The sequence below is a fragment of the Rhinocladiella mackenziei genome, assembly GCF_000835555.1.
Source record: "Rhinocladiella mackenziei CBS 650.93 unplaced genomic scaffold supercont1.1, whole genome shotgun sequence".
Taxonomy (NCBI): domain Eukaryota; kingdom Fungi; phylum Ascomycota; class Eurotiomycetes; order Chaetothyriales; family Herpotrichiellaceae; genus Rhinocladiella; species Rhinocladiella mackenziei.
In genome coordinates this window covers 4,385,396-4,404,154 of record NW_013550604.1, presented here as the reverse complement: position 1 = coordinate 4,404,154, position 18,759 = coordinate 4,385,396, and the positions used below count along the sequence as shown (strand labels likewise).

The 18,759-nt window shown below is 49.2% G+C and overlaps 9 protein-coding genes across 9 annotated transcripts in view; 6 read left to right on the top strand and 3 right to left on the bottom strand.

Annotated features, from left to right (window-relative positions):
• Positions 1-520: 520 nt before the first annotated feature.
• Z518_01553 (uncharacterized protein) lies at positions 521-1,242 on the top strand (the record flags this gene model as incomplete). The annotated part of the gene is made up of 2 exons (XM_013422152.1): positions 521-850; positions 994-1,242. 2 exons carry the CDS (start codon positions 521-523, stop codon positions 1,240-1,242), a joined length of 579 nt encoding a protein of 192 aa, XP_013277606.1.
• Positions 1,243-2,555: 1,313 nt separating this feature from the next.
• Positions 2,556-3,122, bottom strand: Z518_01552 (uncharacterized protein; the record flags this gene model as incomplete). Its single annotated transcript, XM_013422151.1, has 2 exons — positions 2,556-2,606; positions 2,670-3,122. 2 exons carry the CDS (start codon positions 3,120-3,122, stop codon positions 2,556-2,558), a joined length of 504 nt encoding a protein of 167 aa, XP_013277605.1.
• Positions 3,123-3,741: 619 nt separating this feature from the next.
• Positions 3,742-5,334, top strand: Z518_01551 (precorrin 3B synthase CobZ; the record flags this gene model as incomplete). The annotated part of the gene is made up of 1 exon (XM_013422150.1): positions 3,742-5,334. The coding sequence occupies one exon, from the start codon at positions 3,742-3,744 to the stop codon at positions 5,332-5,334; it is 1,593 nt and encodes a 530-aa protein (XP_013277604.1).
• Positions 5,335-5,617: 283 nt separating this feature from the next.
• Z518_01550 (uncharacterized protein) lies at positions 5,618-7,585 on the top strand (the record flags this gene model as incomplete). Its single annotated transcript, XM_013422149.1, has 1 exon — positions 5,618-7,585. The coding sequence occupies one exon, from the start codon at positions 5,618-5,620 to the stop codon at positions 7,583-7,585; it is 1,968 nt and encodes a 655-aa protein (XP_013277603.1).
• A 309-nt stretch (positions 7,586-7,894) lies between these two features.
• Positions 7,895-9,033, bottom strand: Z518_01549 (uncharacterized protein; the record flags this gene model as incomplete). Its single annotated transcript, XM_013422148.1, has 2 exons — positions 7,895-8,897; positions 8,966-9,033. 2 exons carry the CDS (start codon positions 9,031-9,033, stop codon positions 7,895-7,897), a joined length of 1,071 nt encoding a protein of 356 aa, XP_013277602.1.
• A 346-nt stretch (positions 9,034-9,379) lies between these two features.
• Positions 9,380-10,484, top strand: Z518_01548 (uncharacterized protein; the record flags this gene model as incomplete). Its single annotated transcript, XM_013422147.1, has 2 exons — positions 9,380-9,767; positions 9,838-10,484. 2 exons carry the CDS (start codon positions 9,380-9,382, stop codon positions 10,482-10,484), a joined length of 1,035 nt encoding a protein of 344 aa, XP_013277601.1.
• Positions 10,485-10,934: 450 nt separating this feature from the next.
• Positions 10,935-12,773, bottom strand: Z518_01547 (uncharacterized protein; the record flags this gene model as incomplete). The annotated part of the gene is made up of 6 exons (XM_013422146.1): positions 10,935-11,626; positions 11,672-11,777; positions 11,873-12,189; positions 12,241-12,312; positions 12,361-12,567; positions 12,623-12,773. The coding sequence occupies 6 exons, from the start codon at positions 12,771-12,773 to the stop codon at positions 10,935-10,937; spliced, it is 1,545 nt and encodes a 514-aa protein (XP_013277600.1).
• Positions 12,774-13,210: 437 nt separating this feature from the next.
• Z518_01546 (uncharacterized protein) lies at positions 13,211-13,650 on the top strand (the record flags this gene model as incomplete). The annotated part of the gene is made up of 2 exons (XM_013422145.1): positions 13,211-13,424; positions 13,475-13,650. The coding sequence occupies 2 exons, from the start codon at positions 13,211-13,213 to the stop codon at positions 13,648-13,650; spliced, it is 390 nt and encodes a 129-aa protein (XP_013277599.1).
• Positions 13,651-15,680: 2,030 nt separating this feature from the next.
• Positions 15,681-18,759, top strand: part of Z518_01545 (uncharacterized protein) — a gene marked incomplete at both ends in the record, with an annotated part of 4,041 nt that continues 962 nt past the window's right edge. The window contains 3 exons of the mRNA XM_013422144.1: positions 15,681-16,701; positions 16,766-17,200; positions 17,230-18,627. Coding sequence (XP_013277598.1) covers positions 15,681-16,701; positions 16,766-17,200; positions 17,230-18,627 — 2,854 coding nt within the window. The remainder of the gene's footprint in view (positions 16,702-16,765; positions 17,201-17,229; positions 18,628-18,759) is intronic.

The following is an 18,759-nucleotide window of genomic DNA, read 5'->3' as shown; positions in this document are numbered from 1 at the left end:
ACTAACTAGCTCTCTAACTAGGGCGTTTCTTGCCCATGCAAATGGACATGATGGATCCCTACAAAAGTGAGTAACTCGTTTCCTCCTGGGGCCAAAACTGGTCTAGTCTGCCACATCTTACATCTGTGTATCGTACCGTATTCATCGATGTGAGTCCAACGGGCTTTAAGAGCAGAAATAAGGATTGAAAACTATACCGAGTATGGTCGTGTATCGCAAGGCTAACGTGTTGTACAGTAAATGAGCAAGTGCGCCTCAACCAGAAGTCCGCTGCAAGGGGTTTTGAACACGTTGAAAGTCAAATGAACTTGTGTGCTAGTTGCTTGAACTTGGGAATACAAAATTTATATATACCTCTGCCTGTACTTCTGCTTTGACCATCTCTCGCTCTGGCGATTACTTCATATCCCAGTCATTCTTTAGAAATCCGTTTGTTTTATTCCACTTCTTGTACCCCAAGTCACTCCTTCCATCTTTGTCAAATATCATACCATACTCTATCAAACCAACGCAAGAAGCAATGGCAGCACCCAACGGAAACGGCTCTGCCCACGGCGGCATGATCGACCAGGACGATGTGCAAGATTGGGTGAAACGCTTCAACGAGGCATTGGCCGACTCAACCGTCGTTACAGCTCCCGCCGGCCCAGATGCTCGTCCATGGCACGAGTCTTTCTTCGGCTGCTTTATGCCCATTGATACTTGTACGTTCTCCCAATTCCTTCATATAGAGGCGTCGGGCAGAAGAAATATCGCACAAAATGTGGAAACCCCTGACAGTATTATTCTGAAGGCCTCATCACCTGCTGTGTTCCGTGCATTACTTTCGGCAAAACCCACCATCGCAGCCGTAAGCATGGACACATGGACGGATACAACTGTGTCAATGCTTCCGTAAGTGTTCCCCATTTTCCTTCCAAGATATCTATCCTCGTCAAAAGATGCCCGAACCATTCTTTCGAGGCAAAAGACTGGCTAAAAACTATGATATAGTGCCTCATGTTCACAGGATTCTCATGCTTCGGCCTCCACTGGATTCCCATGATGTTCCAACGCGCCGACATCCGCAAGAAGTACAATCTCCAAGGTGACTGTGTGACGGATCTGTTCACCTCGTGCTGCTGTGCCTGCTGCTCTCTTGTCCAACAGGATAAGGAGGCCGAGTTCCGTGAGAAAGAGATGGCGGAGAAAGTCAATGGTGCTGGATATGCGAAGCCTCAGGGTATGGCGTATCCTGCTTAGAGAACACACAAATAGTTAGTCCATTATCGAATTGAGGAAGTCAGGGCCTTGCTTGGGTCAGTTGAGTCTGTCGAGCAGGAAGCTCGATACCTTGGATGGAATATAATGTATTTGCGTAGTGTTGTTTCTGTAACATAATGATCGTATGGAAGTATTTGCATTAATTCCATCTTCTAACAGCGGCCTTGTTCTGAACTTCCTACCTAGCAGAAAGGGTGAACTTTCGTCCTTTGTTCTGTAAGAAACCAGAGTCAGGCCGTGGTAAAAATCCCAATTATGAAAAGAAAGGGAAGCCTTGATGACGGGGCCACGAGTCAGAAGCGAATCTTGAAGTGTACAAGAAGTTGCTGTTGAACTGTCGAGATAACCGTTTGCGTCCAGGCATTGGAAATGACACACACAGAGTTGGCCGGTTAAACAGCACGAGCTAATGCTGGAAGATGCATCACAGGATATGGCGGGTCACCTGCGCCCTGATTAGGAGCCAGAGAGCCGTTTGACCAGAAACAATAGGCTTGGGTCTTGTAATGTTGTCATTCGGCATTTCCTCAGTATTAGATAGATTGAGACGAAAGGAGTCGAAAAGAGAAATCAAGAGATTTAATGATATCTGCGACTTTCGTACTGCGGAAATCCATACAGGTACCAGTTGGAAGCAATTGCTTCGAACGTAATTGATTTACTCAGGGCGTGTATCTCTTTTCTCTGCTCGTCACAGTCATTTGCGACCACTCGCTGTAATGCCGTCCTGTACTTCCCACTTACCAGGAGGTCTGACAAAGTGCCTCGGAGTGGAGTATCCTCATCCGTCCTCGCCTAAATCCTCTGGCAGTGGCTTTTTCGGACGCCATAATTTCGGAATACGGTATTAAAATCAAGCTTTACACCAAGTTTCTTATGATCCTCAGATCAAAAATTCCGAGACGAGACGGAGGAAGAGATGTTGGAGGCGGCACATGTGGACGCGAACTGCACCGAAAAATCCACAATTCCGTACAAGAAGTAAAGCTTCAAATTGGACTGGTGAGGCTGCATGCAGGCTTTCCAGCACCTGCGAAATGCCGCTTTAGTTGTTGTCACGTGAGAGACAGGGCTGGCTATTTTTTGCCCCTTTTCCTGTTCTTCAACTAGCGGCCGTGGAGACTATCTCAAACCTTTTGACCTGGCCTCAATCGTTTGTGCAACAAAGTGCTTCCCTTCCGATTTCGGCCAAATCAGGAGGAAGCGATTATGGGCAAACACCTCAACGCAGGTAACTGTTGGGACTCCAGGTGGCCTGTCTCCTTACCAGTCTGCAAGATATCTTGACACTTTCAAGAGCCTCCTTTCTGCCACTTGAGAACTCCGCGTGTCTTGCTACCGTCCTGATTGCATCATCAGCGCAAAGTTGCCATACCTCCGTCGTCACCATATCATCGAAGACAGACCTTGTGATAATACCACTTGACAGGTTCGAGAGTCATATAAGCTATCCCATTTTCCTCCGAATAGACTGCTTTTCTCGTCTGCAGTTTCCCAACCCAGTTCGGATTATTCGCTATCTCGACCGCGGTGTGCCACAGGAAACTGCCATCACCATTTTCGCTTTCAAGTAGAGTCATGGGCCCTGCGTATGCGGTCAAATTCCTTGAAACGCGCAAAACTTCTTCGTCCGAGGCATGGCCCCATTCATCAGACAGGAACGGTGTCATACACGCTCGCGGCACAAGGATTGCTGACAGGTATCCGGATGGACTGATCACCGCTTTACCTAGAGGATCGTCACCGTGTGGTTTGGAGACCAGCTTCTTGTCAGGCCCATCAGAGTCGTACATTTCCCACGAGATCAGGTTCCATACTCCTGAAAACTTGTCGCTGTATTTTTCAAATACGTTCGTCATGGTTCTTTTCTCTAGCACCGCCAGGGTTGCTTATGAATGTGAATTTGATCCCCAGATATATTTGGCAGTTAAGTCATATTGTTGGAGAAGCCGATAGCCGACAGCCGAAGAGCATTATACTTTACACCTCCTTTTGGATATCATCCGATTGCCGACAAAAGAATACCAATTGGACGTTTTCAAAATTTCGTGTGGACACGTTTACCTTGGGTATGTCTTGCTGCAGAAGCTATTTCGGGCCAGTTGAGTTCCTGATCTCGGAGCAATGGAGACTTCTCTTCGTCTACTCTGATCCTCTGCTATCTGCCACTTGATCCGTGCGAGTAATGCTTCACGGCTTTGGGGAGGTTGCGGGGGAGGTGATACGGAGAGTCCCCGCTCAGGCAATCCCCAGACCTGTCTCTGCATTCAATATCGGCCTTCTCCAACGGAGACTCTTGATATTCGTCTCCCATGATTCATCCATCGGATGCTCAATTGCCGACGACGCTATGGAGGATTTGCCGGTCCCAATAAGGACGAACCTGCTCAGCCTTGATCAAATGTTTTGAAAATATAGTGCCAGGCCATTCCTTCAACATTCTGCTTTCTCCCCGAAAAAAATTTCAATGCAATGAAAATGACTCTACCTACAAGCTGCGAGATTCTGGTCGCTGGAAGCGGCAATGCAGGGTTTTCTGCTGCTGTTGCGGCCAAACAAGCAGGCGCACAGCGGGTTGTTCTCATTGACAAATGTCCCGAAGACTGGGCTGGAGGGAATTCTTACTTTTCAGCCGGAGCATATCGCACCGTTCATAACGGCATCGCGGATTTACTCCCTTTGGTGAATAACGCGGACGAAGACACGGCAAAGAAGACTGATATAGAACCGTACACGATTGAGGACTTTTCCAACGACGTGAAGAGAGTCTGCAGTAGCAGATCAGACCCTCATCTGTCGAGAATTCTCATTGAAGACTCAAATTCAACGACACGGTGGTTGAAAAGCAATGGTATTCGATTTCAATTGTCTTTTAATCGACAAGCCTACGAGGTAGATGGACGTTTAAAATTTTGGGGTGGGCTCGCATTAAAGACACAGGATGGAGGAAAAGGCCTAATCGAGGACCATACGGCCGCCGCGAAAAGACTTGGAGTTGACATCTTTTACTCGACCTCTTTGAAGCAGTTGAACACGGATCCCAAAACCGGGGCAGTTACCTCGGTCCTGGTACAGCGCGAGGAAGAGCATCACGTAGTTCAAACTGGCGCTGTTATCCTAGCTGCCGGAGGATTCGAGAGCAACCCTCGTCTTCGTTCCCAGTACTTAGGTCCTGGCTGGGACCTGGCCAAGGTGAGAGGCACGCCCTATAACACGGGCGATTGCTTGGAGATTGCCATTCGAGACGTATCAGCAGGACAAACCGGGAACTGGTCAGGCTGTCATTCTGTCGCCTGGGATAAGAATGCACCGAGCGACACAGGAGACAGAGAAGCATCCAACGAATTTACCAAGTCCGGTTACCCGCTAGGGTTGATGTTCAATATCCAAGGCCAACGCTTCGTCGACGAGGGCATCGATCTCCGTAATTACACGTACGCCAAGTTTGGACGAGCAATCCTGTCCCAGCCTAGCCATATGGCCTTTCAAATCTGGGACTCTCGAACGATCCCCTGGTTGAGGTCAGAGGAATATCGACCCGAAAGAGTCGAGAGGATCACCGCAAGTTCGATTGCGGAACTAGCTGAAAAGTTGAAACCGCTTGGTCTCGAGGACCCAGAAGCATTTGTCCACCGGGTCCAAGAATACAACGAGGCCGTCTATGCATTTCAATCGGAGAATCCTGATAAGAAATGGGACCCAGCAGTCAAGGATGGCCTGTCTACTCAATCCAATGTCAAGAAACTCTCGCCCGGGAAGACGAATTGGGCCTTGCCTATTGACCAAGCACCCTTCATGGCTGTGGTCGTTACTTGTGGCATTACATTTACATTTGGAGGGCTCTCAGTCACACCGGAGTCTGCTCAGGTCATCAGCTCTGCGACAGGCAAGGAAATCCCGGGGCTTTATTGCGTAGGAGAGATGATGGGAGGACTGTTCTATGAGAATTATCCGGGTGGAAGCGGACTGACTGCTGGCGCTGTCTTTGGACGAAGAGCAGGGACTGCTGCTACTAAGGCTGTGAGATCGGGGTCCGCATCAAGCGCATCTCTGGTACGTGGCGAGAAATGAAAAATGTTCATGAGCGGTAGCACGGGAGAGGAGCTGTCCCAAGGCCAACTCTCGTCGAGCAGGGAATGGAGGAGTCCAAATTTGGTCATTGCGTATCGTACAATATACCTTGCCGTGTTCGCTCAGTAAGAGTAGGGTGGAACATGACGACCGGCTGGGTCTTTATCAACGTCACAGCACCCAGCACCGCTACCAGACACTGTGATGACCGAGTGTGTGCAGCCTCACACTGCGTCGGCCTACTATCTGTTCTCTGAGACTATAGCTCGGGATCTTGTCCAAGATGTTGGACGCTTTCGAAATCCTCACTACTTCTGGCGTGGTGTTGTGGTCAAGGTCTTCTTCCAACATCGGTGCAAGCGCAGTCAACAGTTTGATCAACGATGTCTTTATCGAGGAAAAAGTCCGACCGAATGTAGCCCGCTCGAGCAATCCTACCTACAAACATGACAAATACACCTTGAAATATACTTTGGTGAAGGATCTGGGTCTGATATTTGTGGCCGTCTACCAATCCCTTCTCCACCTGACATGGGTGGACAAATTGCTCGACGATATTCGAACCATCTTTGTGGAAGTCTACAGAGGACAGTTGGAAGAACTTGATTACGCCGCCCTGAAATATCCCTTTGATAAGTACTTTGATGAAGAGCTGCGCAGACTGGATCAAAGTACAGGCGGAGCAGTCACACAAATTCCTCGAGTCGAACTGCAGGAAGAAAAGAAAATTATCGCAGAAGAAGGAGACACGGGAGGCCCTCCACCGCCGGAGTTACCTCAATTTCTCAAGGCACAGCCACGTGCTGTGCCGGCGGTGAATGGAGACTCGACACAGAGTACTCCCGTCCATTCACCTGAAACGTCCCGTCCCACCACTCCTCTTTCCGGAATTGCGGGACATCTGTTGACCGAAAAAGGAAGGCCAGGTAGTCGTGGGTCTCGAAGAGCAAGAAAAGCAGCCCACGCTGCGACATCCGCCAATATTTCTTCTGGAGACGAGTCGAGAAAACCCAGAACAGTCAAAACAACGACTAAGAAAGGACGAGTTTGGGGACCAGATGGAATGGCTGATGAAGCCGAGGACGTGACTCTTGACTATTCGATCGTTGACTCTGATGCGAACGGAGGGACAGGGAGGAGATCATCGCCGCCAGAGACGATCAGTCAAGAAAGTTGGGGCACGAAGAACAAACAAGGTCAATTTATCCTGAAAGATCTTGGCGATGAAGTTACGAATATTCTCAAGTCAGCGGATTCGAACAAAGCGGAGACGAATGGAACGGGAACCTCGAAATTTGGAGCCATATCCGGTTACTTTAGAAATATTGTTGGAGGCAAAACCTTGACCAAACAAGATTTGGACAAACCACTGAAATCGATGGAAGAGCATTTGATCAACAAGAACGTGGCACGCGATGCTGCAATCCGACTTTGCCAGGGAGTAGAGGCGGAAATGGTTGGGAAGAAGACTGGAGCATTTGAATCCATCGACACGGCCTTGAGACCAGCATTGGAGAACTCCCTCAAAAGAATCCTCACCCCCCGGTCCTCCTTAGATCTTCTCCAACAAATCAACACCGTTGTGAATCCATCAGGAGCTAAAGCCCAACCTCGTCCATTCGTCATGACAATCCTCGGAGTCAACGGTGTCGGAAAATCAACGAACTTGTCCAAGCTATGCTATTTCCTTCTCCAAAACAACTACCGCGTCCTTATCGCTGCTGGGGACACCTTTCGGTCCGGTGCCGTCGAACAATTGAACGTCCATGTTCGAAACCTGAAAGAACTCACTGCCCGAGAAAACCTGGGCGCAGTCGATATTTACGAACGAGGATACGGCAAGGACGCAGCCAACGTGGCTAAGGATGCCGTCACGTTTGCCGCGGCGAACCACTACCAAGTCGTCCTGATCGATACGGCCGGTCGAGCGCATACAAACACCCAACTGATGGCGTCGTTGGAGAAGTTGGTCGATTTGGCCAATCCGGATTTAATCTTGCAAGTCGCAGAGGCACTTGTGGGCAATGATTCAGTGGGCCAAGCGCAGAATTTCACCAAGGCTCTGGGTAAGAATCGCAGACTGGACGGATTCATTGTCTCTAAGGTCGATACCGTTGGTTCCGGCATCGGGACCATGATCAGTTTGGTCCATGCAACTTCGGTGCCTGTCCAATTCATTGGCGTGGGCCAACATTATGGAGATCTCAGGCAGTTGTCTGTTCCTTGGGCCGTGAATATGTTGATGAACTGACGAAGTAATTCTATTTCGGCGTCATTGGACCAATTGGACTTTGAGTTGAGGTGTGTGTATTACAGTTGAGGGTCTGAACCCGGATTGAAAAGTTCGATCACCCACGCTGCGTGCCTGATTGCTTGGTATCTGACGAGTCTCATGCCTGCCAGACTGCCAGACTCCTTGAATGAAATGCCCTTGTGATGAAACCACTGAATTTGTTTCTCCACCCAAGATTTTTTTTTAGAATTCCGTTCCCCTTTCTCATCATTCATCTCTCATTGCACCATCCCTTTCCTCCCTGCCGGGGGGAATGTTCAGTCTCAATTACCAAACTTTCTTAAAACAAACACTCGCGACTCCTTGCCCTTTGTGCCCCCCGAACTCAAAGACGGGGTACTTGATGCGATCATATACTTCGAATCTACCTTTCCCTCTACTCTTCCCCTTAATCTCTATCCCTTCGGCATTCTCGCTCTCACTCTCACTCGCATTCGCACTTGCGCCGGCACCAACAGCATGGTCTGCCACTGTACTTATACCAGTGAACCAGGTCACCACCTCTTCCTCAGTCCAATTACAGCTGGTCACAAGGAAGAAGCCGCCTGGCTTGACCATAGCGAGGACCTTGGCTGGGTACAGTTCACAGATCCGCTGTGTGCGATCCGTAGTTGCGTCTGTCACGATGGATGACGAAAGCGAGATGGCGTCGAATGTGCCTTTGTCCAGGACGAGGTCGAAGCCTGCGCATGGCCCTTCCTCTGACCCTGCGGCGATGGAGGCAGTTGTCTTAGGCCACCACGCTTGAACCGTTGGATCGTCGTGTATGATATCAAGAACTTCGAATGTGATTTCACTGGACGACGCGTTTGAGTCTGTCATAGAATTTGAATTCGACGTTGATATCGATGCTGAAGGCAGATATTGCCTTGCCAATTTCCTCGCCAATTCGATGCTCTGACTTGAATAATCTACGCCCACCATGCGGCCCGTATATTGGCCTTCAATTCTTAAAGCGAAAAGAACGCTACCATTTCCGGTGCCGAGATCAAGAACGGTAGGCCGTTCTTCTATGATCCTTAAATCATGTCCCAACTCCGACGACGTAGATTTGCCACCTTCGTCCTTGGTAGAAACGTAGTTTGGGGACAAAGGGAAAGACGTCGAAGTTAAGAACTCGGACGTCTTTGTTGGGGCGCCAACGTCGTCGAACCACGACTCCAGCTGCAATAGGTGGGGAGGTAAGTCCTCGTCGTCGTCGTCGTCGTCGTCCTCCGCGCCATTAGAGTCCTCCTCGTTGTCGAGGCCATTCTGGTAGTAATTGTCCCAGCTTCACCGCATGTGTGTTAGACCTTTGTAGGGGGATTTGGATAGGACGTAGGCAGACAACGCACTCACTACTCTTTTGTCCCGAGCTCACTGGGTTCAAGATGTGCTGGGTGAGAAACTTCCTGTTCCTGTGACATTCTCTTTCTTGATAAACTTCTTCCCCCTCCCTCTTTCTTTTGCAATTATGCGACAGAGAAGAATTATTGAAGAACGGAAGGTTGAAAGTGCATTGAAGGGAGGGGGGAAGGAAAAAAAAATTGATCCGATCTTCTTATCTTATCGCAACTTTGATTTCAACCCCGCATTGAAGGGTACTATAACAATTTATCGTGTTCATAAACTTTTGACGTGTGTATTTCAATCGCCGGTGCTGGATGCCTATGTCCTCATGGGCTCGTTTACGGGCCCAAAATTCTATAAAATCGCGCTTTCTAGACGCCATCTGTGTCAAGCATCCCAGATGCTCATCGACTGGCCTGAAAAATGTTCTCCTCGCGCATCTTAGAGGCTGTACCCACCGCGCCAGAATCAGAAGATATCTTCTCTTCCGCTCTCTCGATCCTATTCACAGATGATACGCAAAACAGCCACGGCATCCCCGGATCGAGCGTGACATATCACTCGCCGCGGTTTGGGAATATGACGCTCCGCATCCCTGCGCACCCTGACCGGGAAGAGGACAGAAAACTGTTTGCGCATTACTTGTGGAATGCGGGTGTGATTGCGGCAGATGCCATTGAGGCGGGTAGCACGAGCAAACAACAAAATGTGACAGTTTCAGAAGGAGAGCACGATCGGGGTCGGGAGCAGGGACAGTGGGATAGACGATACTGGGATGTGCGAGGCAAGCGAGTTCTCGAGTTGGGCGCTGGTACGTGAGAACCACGACGTATGTCATAGAGCCACAACTCTATCGATATATACCTTAACACGATGGCTAGGAACGGCTCTTCCATCTTTGATATCCGCACTCTCTGGTGCCGAGTCAACCACTATTACCGATCATCCATCGTCTCCTGCTCTGACCACGAATGCGATTGAGCAGAATGTCAGAGACAATGTTCTTGAGAGACCCAGACCGGACACTAAGTCCAAGCCAGTTGTCAACGTGTTCGGATACACATGGGGGACCAACATGATGTATCTGCCAGAACAATACGGCAAACCGGCACCACGACAGCCGGGGTCGTTTGATCGTATCATCCTAGCAGATTGTCTGTGGATGCCGTCACAGCATGTGAACTTGGTCAAGACCACGTTGCGATATCTTGATTCCTCGCAATCAAACGCTAGTTGTGCCTATGCCTGTGCCTGTGCTTTGGTGGTGGCGGGTTTCCATACAGGCCGAGGCATAGTAAGGCATTTCTTTGAAGTGGCCACTGGAGAATGGAAGGATGAGGAAAAGACCAGTTCGGAAGCCGACAACGAAGATCAAGAGCTCGCAGAAGTGCAAGGCAAGTTGAAAGCTGTAGAAATCTTTGAGATCGATGTCAATGGGTCTCGCCGACCGTGGGAAGCTGTTCGAAGAGGGGAGAACAAAGAGCAGGCTAAGAGATGGTGTGTAAGCGCCGTACTTGTGAAAAGGTGACGTTTACGATGTTAGTTCTTTCGGCATGTTTTTGCATAAAGCAGGCGCTGTGACAGATACTCTATCGTCGTTGAAAATGATGACCATGCTGAAGACTTGAATGAATCTAGGTGGGCGAGTCAATGCTTTGATCAATCGTTCCAGCACGAGTGCTAGTCCCCATAAATCTTGGTGTCAATGTTTGGTCGTTATCTACACATAAGCCTAGCCCTTCTCGCGCTCTAGGCATGATCAAGCCTCCATATCATGGTGGTGAATCCATTGACAAAATCGAATCCATGACGCCCTTCGTAAACCTATGAATCCCATCACAGCGTTCCTGGCCCTATCTTGGAAATCGTGGTTGCTTGCCTAGTCAAAATGCTTCCATGAACCAAACAAAAGGATTCCACCTCCATTGTGGCTTTCCCAACGCCGTGCTAAATGATTGAAATCATGATTGCAAAGGAATCAAGTGTATCTGCCAAGGTTGTAAGACGGTGGGCCGGAAGGAGATAACTGAAAGTGATACCGGTCGGAATGGGGTCGTATCCTAGAAGGATCGGATGAAGACTCTGTTCTGCGTTGTTTTGAAGGTGGCGCATCATCGCCATCATCATCATCACTGAGCGTTAAGTCAATAACATCGCGTGGTCTCTTGTTCGACCTCGACGCTGGTGCCGTGGAGTCTTCGCGTGAAGAAAGTGGCGGTGTCCGGACACTATGCGGAGTGAGTGTTTCTACCTTTGGTCGAGGTTCAACCCTGTCCCGAATCTCGACAATTTCATCTTCATCATCTTCATCGTCACTTGGTGTAGGATTGGATTTCCGATTAGAGCCATCGGTGTCTCTCTGAATGTGCCATCGCCCATCCGGTTCGACCACAACAACTTCGGTGTCTCTTGGTGTGGAATTCAGGATATCATTAACATATTGGTCCAAGGCCAGATTTTCCCACGCGGCAGCTTTGTTACAGATCGGACAGGTCCATGTAGGCGCTTGTTCCTGTAGTTGAAGATATGATGCAGCGTCGAAGCATTGATTGTGAGCGCAACCGATTGAACGACAAGGTGTGACGATTCGGGTGTACGCCACGGGATCTTTCAACGAGAGGACGCTTGAGGTTGCCACAATCTCATCCGGATCCTCGTTTTTGGCGCGCACTGATTTTGTTAGGGCTGAAACAAGCGGATTGATGAAGAACTCACTTTCACGCAAGACTTGTTCCTTGGTTATCACCCTTCCTCGCCTCAGCTCGGAAACCATGGCTTCAATCGGTCTCTTTTGTACCAGATTAACGACCAAGTAATACTTCTGTAGCTCAGATTTGTCCTATTTAGCATGATAATTCAAGGTTGGGAAATCGGATACAAAACATAGGAATAAGAGAACAGAGCTTTCCAGCGCACCTTGGTGGTAAGAGCATAAACCATCTCCACAGTGTTGGGGTAACTAGCCTTCTTCCGCACAAGATGGGTAATGTCGGCCGGTCTGGTTGAACCAGGCCGATTTTTCAATCCTCTGAGATTGGCTTTGACCTCATCCGAGTTGCATTTGAGTTCGACATTGTGCGGAAATGCGATGTCGGAGTCTCTGGAAAGAGGTTGAAACCCTTCGGCAGCGCAGAATACCATAACACGACAGGACGAGTCTCGGGTGAGTTGTTCCGCAATCAGCGGGGAGAGGGAAACGGTGAGTCGAGCAGTGTCTCTGGTGGTCTCTCGAGCTGGATACGGTCAGACGATGGGGTGGTCGCGGTCAGAGATGGTCGAATCACCTTTACACTCCAGAGTTTGGGTCAAGGGCTTTAAGATGGTGTAAAAGGGAGAATTTTTGAATCCAATTTTACCTATTCCTCGTCAGAGACTCTCTTCAACAGGAGAACTTTGTTCCTTACTCGGCGGAATAGAAGAAGTCGACGACATGTCATACGGGGCATGAGGATTTGGTGAGGAAAATTGAGGCGACGCGGAAGAGGGAGAAGTATGGGTAGAATATGGTGAAGGATAGTTGTTGGTGTTGAATGACGGAGGAAGGCCTCTGATATTCCCTCTCACTCGGTTCAGACGCATCTGATCATGGTTTTCATGCAGTTTTTGAATGTCTGTATTCGAGGTCAGGCTGCGAAGTCGGCCATATGTTGCTGGGCAGTGGCATACACTGAATTGTCCGGTGCTGCAATTCACTTTTGATTCCAGACACCTGTAAACCTTCAGTTCGAAGTAGATTCTTCAATTTTTCCACCGTCATGGTCTTTACTTGAGCCACCATGGCCTGCACCTGATCCTGCGCTTGCATGTAGCCCGCCATAGTTGAAGATGCGGCTGTGACTCGGAAAGGGTGTGGAAGTGCGGATATCGACACAGAAGGTCAACTATTGTTGATAGACAGACATGATTAGAAGAGAGAGCAAGGAATGGCGCGGCGACGACAACCCGAGTGGCCTTAATTGTCGGAGAAAAGAGTTGAGGCAGAGGTCGAGATCGAGGTCGGGGTTGAGGTTGAATGATGGTTGTACGGCTCAAAAAGTGCCGCGCAAAGATCTGGAGTCAATGATATTCGGCGTGGTATAGGCCACAGCCTAAGGGCAGAATGCAGAACACAGGAATGCGGAAATTTTTTGGCGCATTTGACCTGCACCCCACGAAATTTCCACTGCGCACGGTCACTATTCACTAAAGACCTTTTACATTCTTCCTCTCCTTGGAAGCTCAAATCATAATTCATTGATCCAGTTCATTGGGAAAATGGCAAAATCAGCTCGAGCCTCCGTCACCAAACGCAATCACCGCAACCTCCGGGCCAAGGTTTTTGGTCCAGCCCATGATGCCCGAACTGAGAGATTGTCAGCAAAACTTCAAGAGCTGGCAACAAAACCTCGACCAAATGAGGACAAAGCAATGGACGTCGATGTATCAGCTGAACAGGAGAGAGAACAGCCCACATCTGACAACGCTGAAGGTAATTTCACCATCCCACAAACTTTAACGTTTGGCTGATTAAATTTTCAGCCATGGAAGTTGACGGCCAAGGCGTCAACATGAAGCCAGTCAAATCCCGATCAGAAAAGACTCGATCCAGCCGAAAAGTGCACAAAGTCTCAAAGAGGAAGGCCAAAAATCATATCAGTTTCCCATCTGAACGAGCGAGAAGGAACAAAATCATATCCAAAAAGAGCAAACGATGAAGAGAAATTCTTTTTCCTCGGCTGAGAGTTAAAAATTTTCTCTGGGATAATGATGCTACAAGATTGTATCAAAGCAGACGCACCTATCAAGAGGTACGGTCGCTGCAGAAAGCCATTGATCCGACCTTAAACGACGAATCGGACATAATAGATAGATTGAGAATTCCCTCTTCTCAAACCATCTACAAGAGGTCCTACCAACACCCCATGGGTGACTTGAGCTATCCGCCGGAAATTCTCAACATGATCTATCACAAGTTATTCGTCGACGACAGTGAAAACCTCCTGTTTCCATGCTCCACAGACCCAACCCTTCGCACCATCAACCCTCAATCAATGCACTCACCCAGACCTAGCCGATTCCCCCGAGTGATGCCAGTCTCATTTATACGGCTGTCGGTATTACAGGGACAGCACCTGGCGATCTGCGCAGTTCCTCCGAGCCTGCAAGAAGATATGCACTGAAGTGACTCCCATTTTTGTACGGGAATCTCAACACCGCCATGCTGAGAACTCTCCAAAATTGGTCCATGCATCAGCGACTTTTTCGCGAACAATACGTTCTCGCCCATGCGAGACTCACATTCCCAAAAAGTTACCCTGGGATACCCCAAGAAATGGGAGCGTGAACTACGTTTCAAAATGTTCCATTGCGGTGCCGCAAACCCCAGGTGATTCCTTGTCCTGTGGTATCCATACAGGAGAAGGTGGATGTTTTCAGGGTATGCCATGGACAAAAAGATCCTCCTCGCTCTGACTGACTGCCATTATTTTTGTGTTGGGAGGGGATGAGATGCTATCTGTTGCTCATTGGACCTGCATCTTTGAAAATTGCAGTCGCTTGCAAAACCTGCCTCCCCTTCCCGAACATTTCTCTGCAATTGTCGGCGCCCCACCCGTGGACGACTCTGACTTGTTATGAGACTTCATTAGCAGAGTTAACGAATCGAGAAGATCGATGAGATACCGCAAATACTCCGCTGATAAGTTAGAGACCTTTTGGACACAATAGCGACAGACTCATCCACTCATCCGCTCATCAAATCTCAGGAACATCTAGTGGAGTATAGCATTAGGAAAAAGCCACACGTATACAGGAGATCGGCTGATGGCGCACCCGACGCACCCATCCAACAACACCGTCCACGGCTACCTGCTTGCCTCACCTTCCGCGCCAGCTCCCACCCCGCAATCGAACCGACTGGGGACGCTAGCGCCTCATACCAGAGCGACCGCCGAGAACGAGCTCGACTCTACGACAATTCAAAATGGCATGCAGGGTAGGGCATACCCAAATGGACAAAGCCTAACTGGGGAAAGAGAAAGCACGGGAAACCAACTAGACATGTATATCACAATGATATCGAGCGTGCTGGACCCAGTAGTAAGAAATCTAGAGACACTACCAGAGGCCAGCAAACAAAGCGAGACGAACCCGGCGAAGTAGGGGCAAGAATAACAAACTTGGAAACACAGAACAACACTCTTTTCGCTCCGAGCGCTGGCGAGACCATGATAACAAAGTGGACAGCCGATTTTGCGTCACATTTCACAGCGGTTTCGGCGATTTTCCCAGTGGTGGCCGCCACGAATCATGTTTCAGTGGGTCCCGGGATATGCAGATAATTGGGCACATGAACACGCCCCTACACGCCAAAACTTCTGCAGCAGCCATCTGTATACAATTGGCTAAATCAACGACATTAAACGCTCAGCCGTATGTGCGTCTCTCTTACCATTTACCTGAATCTACGCTTTCCCAGCCTAATTTCCTTTTTCACCATGTCATCGAGGCAGTTATGTATAGTCACCGACGATGCAAAAGCACTTCGTGAGAGTGACTTTGCACCACGTCTGAGTCACTTATCTACCCTGCAGACCTCAACCCACGCCCTCAGTGCCTCCGAAGCCCTACTTCAAAACCCGAACTTCAGCCTGATCACGAAAACTGCTGGGATGCAGTTACTTTATTGGCCCATTCTGTCCTGACTCGATCTATGACCTACGTTATTTCGAAATATTCCTACTTCATGGCCGGTGTCTCCGCTCCTCTTGATCGCCAAGGCTTCGAAACCGCACTCATTTGCGCTCTACCTCTAGAAGCCAGCTGTGTACAAGCAGTGTTTGATGAATTCTGGAAAGATTACGGGAAGGCACCTGGGGATCCCAATACCTACACGACAGGCGCAATCGGAAAACGCCATGTAGTGCTAGCCTACATGCCAAATATGGGGACAACCAGCGCCGCTGCAGTGGCAGTGGGCCTGCGATTGAGCTTTCCAAAAATCAAGTTGGCTCTAGTGGTCGGTATATGTGGGGGTGTGCCACACGGGACCGACGGTGAAGAGATTGTGCTCGGCGATGTCATCATCAGTCAAGGACTCATACAGTATGACTTTGGCGGGCAATACCCGGAAGCATTTAAACGCAAAAACACCATACGAGACAGCCTAGGGAGGCCTCCCCCAGAAATTCGAGCTATCCAGGCCAAGCTGGAAACATATCACTATGTGCAGAAGATGCAGAGCAATATCGCCATGTTCCTCGACGAGATACTACCGAAGTTGCCCAACACGAAGCATCCAGGTCGAGAGAATGATGTACTCTACCGGCCCTCCTATGTTCACAAACACCGCGCACCCGTGGCATGCGATGAGTGTCGTGAAGGTGACCGGATATGTGATGTAGCCCTTAAAATGGAGTGTGAAGATCTGGGGTGTGGGACTGTCATGCGTGTGACTCGAAAACGCTTGATGGATACGCCGACGGGAGGACCGAGAATTCACTTTGGCATAATGGGTTCGGCGAACACAGTAGTGAAATCAGGAGCACACCGTGATCAGATTGCCAAAGCCGATGGTATCATTGCTTTTGAGATGGAAGGAGCAGGAGTTTGGGACTATTTCCCTAGCATCGTCATCAAGGGCGTTTGTGACTATGCTGACAGCCATAAAAGGAAAGGGTGGCAGCGATATGCGGCGGCAACGGCAGCAGCATGCATGAAGGCTTTTTTAGGAGAGTGGAGTTCGAACGACGCACCCACTGGTTCAGGTTAGCTTCCACATTCCATTCAGGCAGTCTTTTGATTTCTTACCCGTGCTAACCACTTTTCCAGTTGATGTGGCAAGGGCTAGGACGTATTTTCTTGCCCCGAGACGGCGTGTGAAGGATTTCTTCGGTCGTGGGGAAGAGCTTGATAAGATCAGCTCTTACTTTAATGATGAAGTTGAACGGCCACGAATCCTGGTTCTTCATGCGCTGGGAGGGCAGGGTAAGAGTCAAATTGCCCTTGAATACTGTCAGAAATTGCGCAAAACATACCAAGGTGTTTTTTGGATCAACAGCAGCACCAAATCCACTACTGTCCAATCCTTCGCCACTATCGCGCATGAACTCGATAGTTCGATGGCAGAAGTGTCCAACGACGACGACGCAAAAGTAAAGTTCGTCTTGCGCATGCTCGAACAGTGGGAAGATCGTTGGTTAGTGGTGTTTGACAATTATGATGATCCTGCATCTTTCTCAGATGTTGAGCAGTTTATCCCTCAAGGTAATTTCATTTACCAAGATAATGTCTAGAGGCCCTAACTTTCCAAGGAAGAAAAGGAGATATTCTCTTTACCAGTCGCCATCGAGGTCTGGAGGAACTGGGCACTATCCTCGACATCCCGCCTATGCAAGAAGATGCAGGAGTTGCACTTCTCCTGCATCGATATTCCAGTATCAATGTTGACGATTACATGTCAGAAGGCTCTAAAATTGTGGATCGATTGGGCGGCCTGGCCTTAGCTATTGATCAAGCGTCGGCCTATATGAAGCACAAGCGGTTACCAATCGACAAATTGGGCGACTTCCTGTCACAGTATGAGGCCCAGCGCAAGAAAGTCCTTCAGCACACTGCAGACCATTTCTGGAAATATACGAGGATCAGCGACCAAAATGAACGAGAGACCGCCATCAACGCTTTTACTACGTGGGAGATGACGTTTCAACAGCTTCAAAATGGCCGAGATTCAGGAGGCGCTGTTACTCATTTTCTGACTCTTACTGCTTTCCTCGCCCCCATTCGTGTTAGTGAATCTCTGTTCAAGCATCACTGGGAATCCAGCAAACCTCCACCTGACTGGCTCAAGATCTTTGTCACATCATCCGATGTCGACGAAGAAGGTCCCTCAAGCAACGCAGAGGAGGATGCGAACGGCCAAGAGCACTTAACACCTGAAGCCACTGACAATGCTGGTACAGAAAGCTCGAATGAGACTTGGGATACCGAGCTCTTTTGGGATCATATCTGCCTGGCGTACCAGATGTCGCTTCTACAAAGTATATCACCGGCGGAGGGACCTGAGGGAGCAGCCTTTCTGCTACATCCCCTTATCCGTGACTGGCTACAGCTTCGTGAGCACTCCAAAGAGCGTCAAGTTTATACACATGAAGCTATAGACTTGATAGTCAGTTCTATTCAAACTTACAATACCCGAGACAGCGATGTCATGATCAAACAGTCGATTCTCTTGCACATGGATGCCCTACTCTTGGCTGTGAAAGAATACTTGAAGGATGGACATCGCCTGGGCCAAGATATTAAGAGTTGTGGCAATGCCGGTTGGTTTGCATCGTTCTATCGCGACCATGGCCGGTTCGATACAAGTTTGTATCTCTTTCGTACGGAGATGGAAACAAGAGTACGGGTGCTAGGCAAGGAGCATCCTGATACACTGATGAGTGTGAACAACCTCGCCTTAGTGCTGAGCCATCAAGGCAAATATCCCGAGGCAGAGCAGATGCATCGGGAAGCATTGCAAGTGACGGAGAGGGTGCTGGGCTACGAGCGTCCTTCTACACTGAGGAGCATGAACAACCTCGCCGGTGTGCTGAGCCATCAGGGCAAATATCCCGAGGCAGAGCAGATGCATCGGGAAGTATTGCAAGTGACGGAGAGGGTGCTAGGCAAGAAGCATCCTGATACACTGACAAGTGTGAACAACCTCGCCTTAGTGCTGAGCCATCAAGGCAAATATCCCGAGGCAGAGCAGATGCATCGGGAAGCATTGCAAGTGACGGAGAGGGTGCTGGGCTACGAGCGTCCTTCTACACTGAGGAGCATGA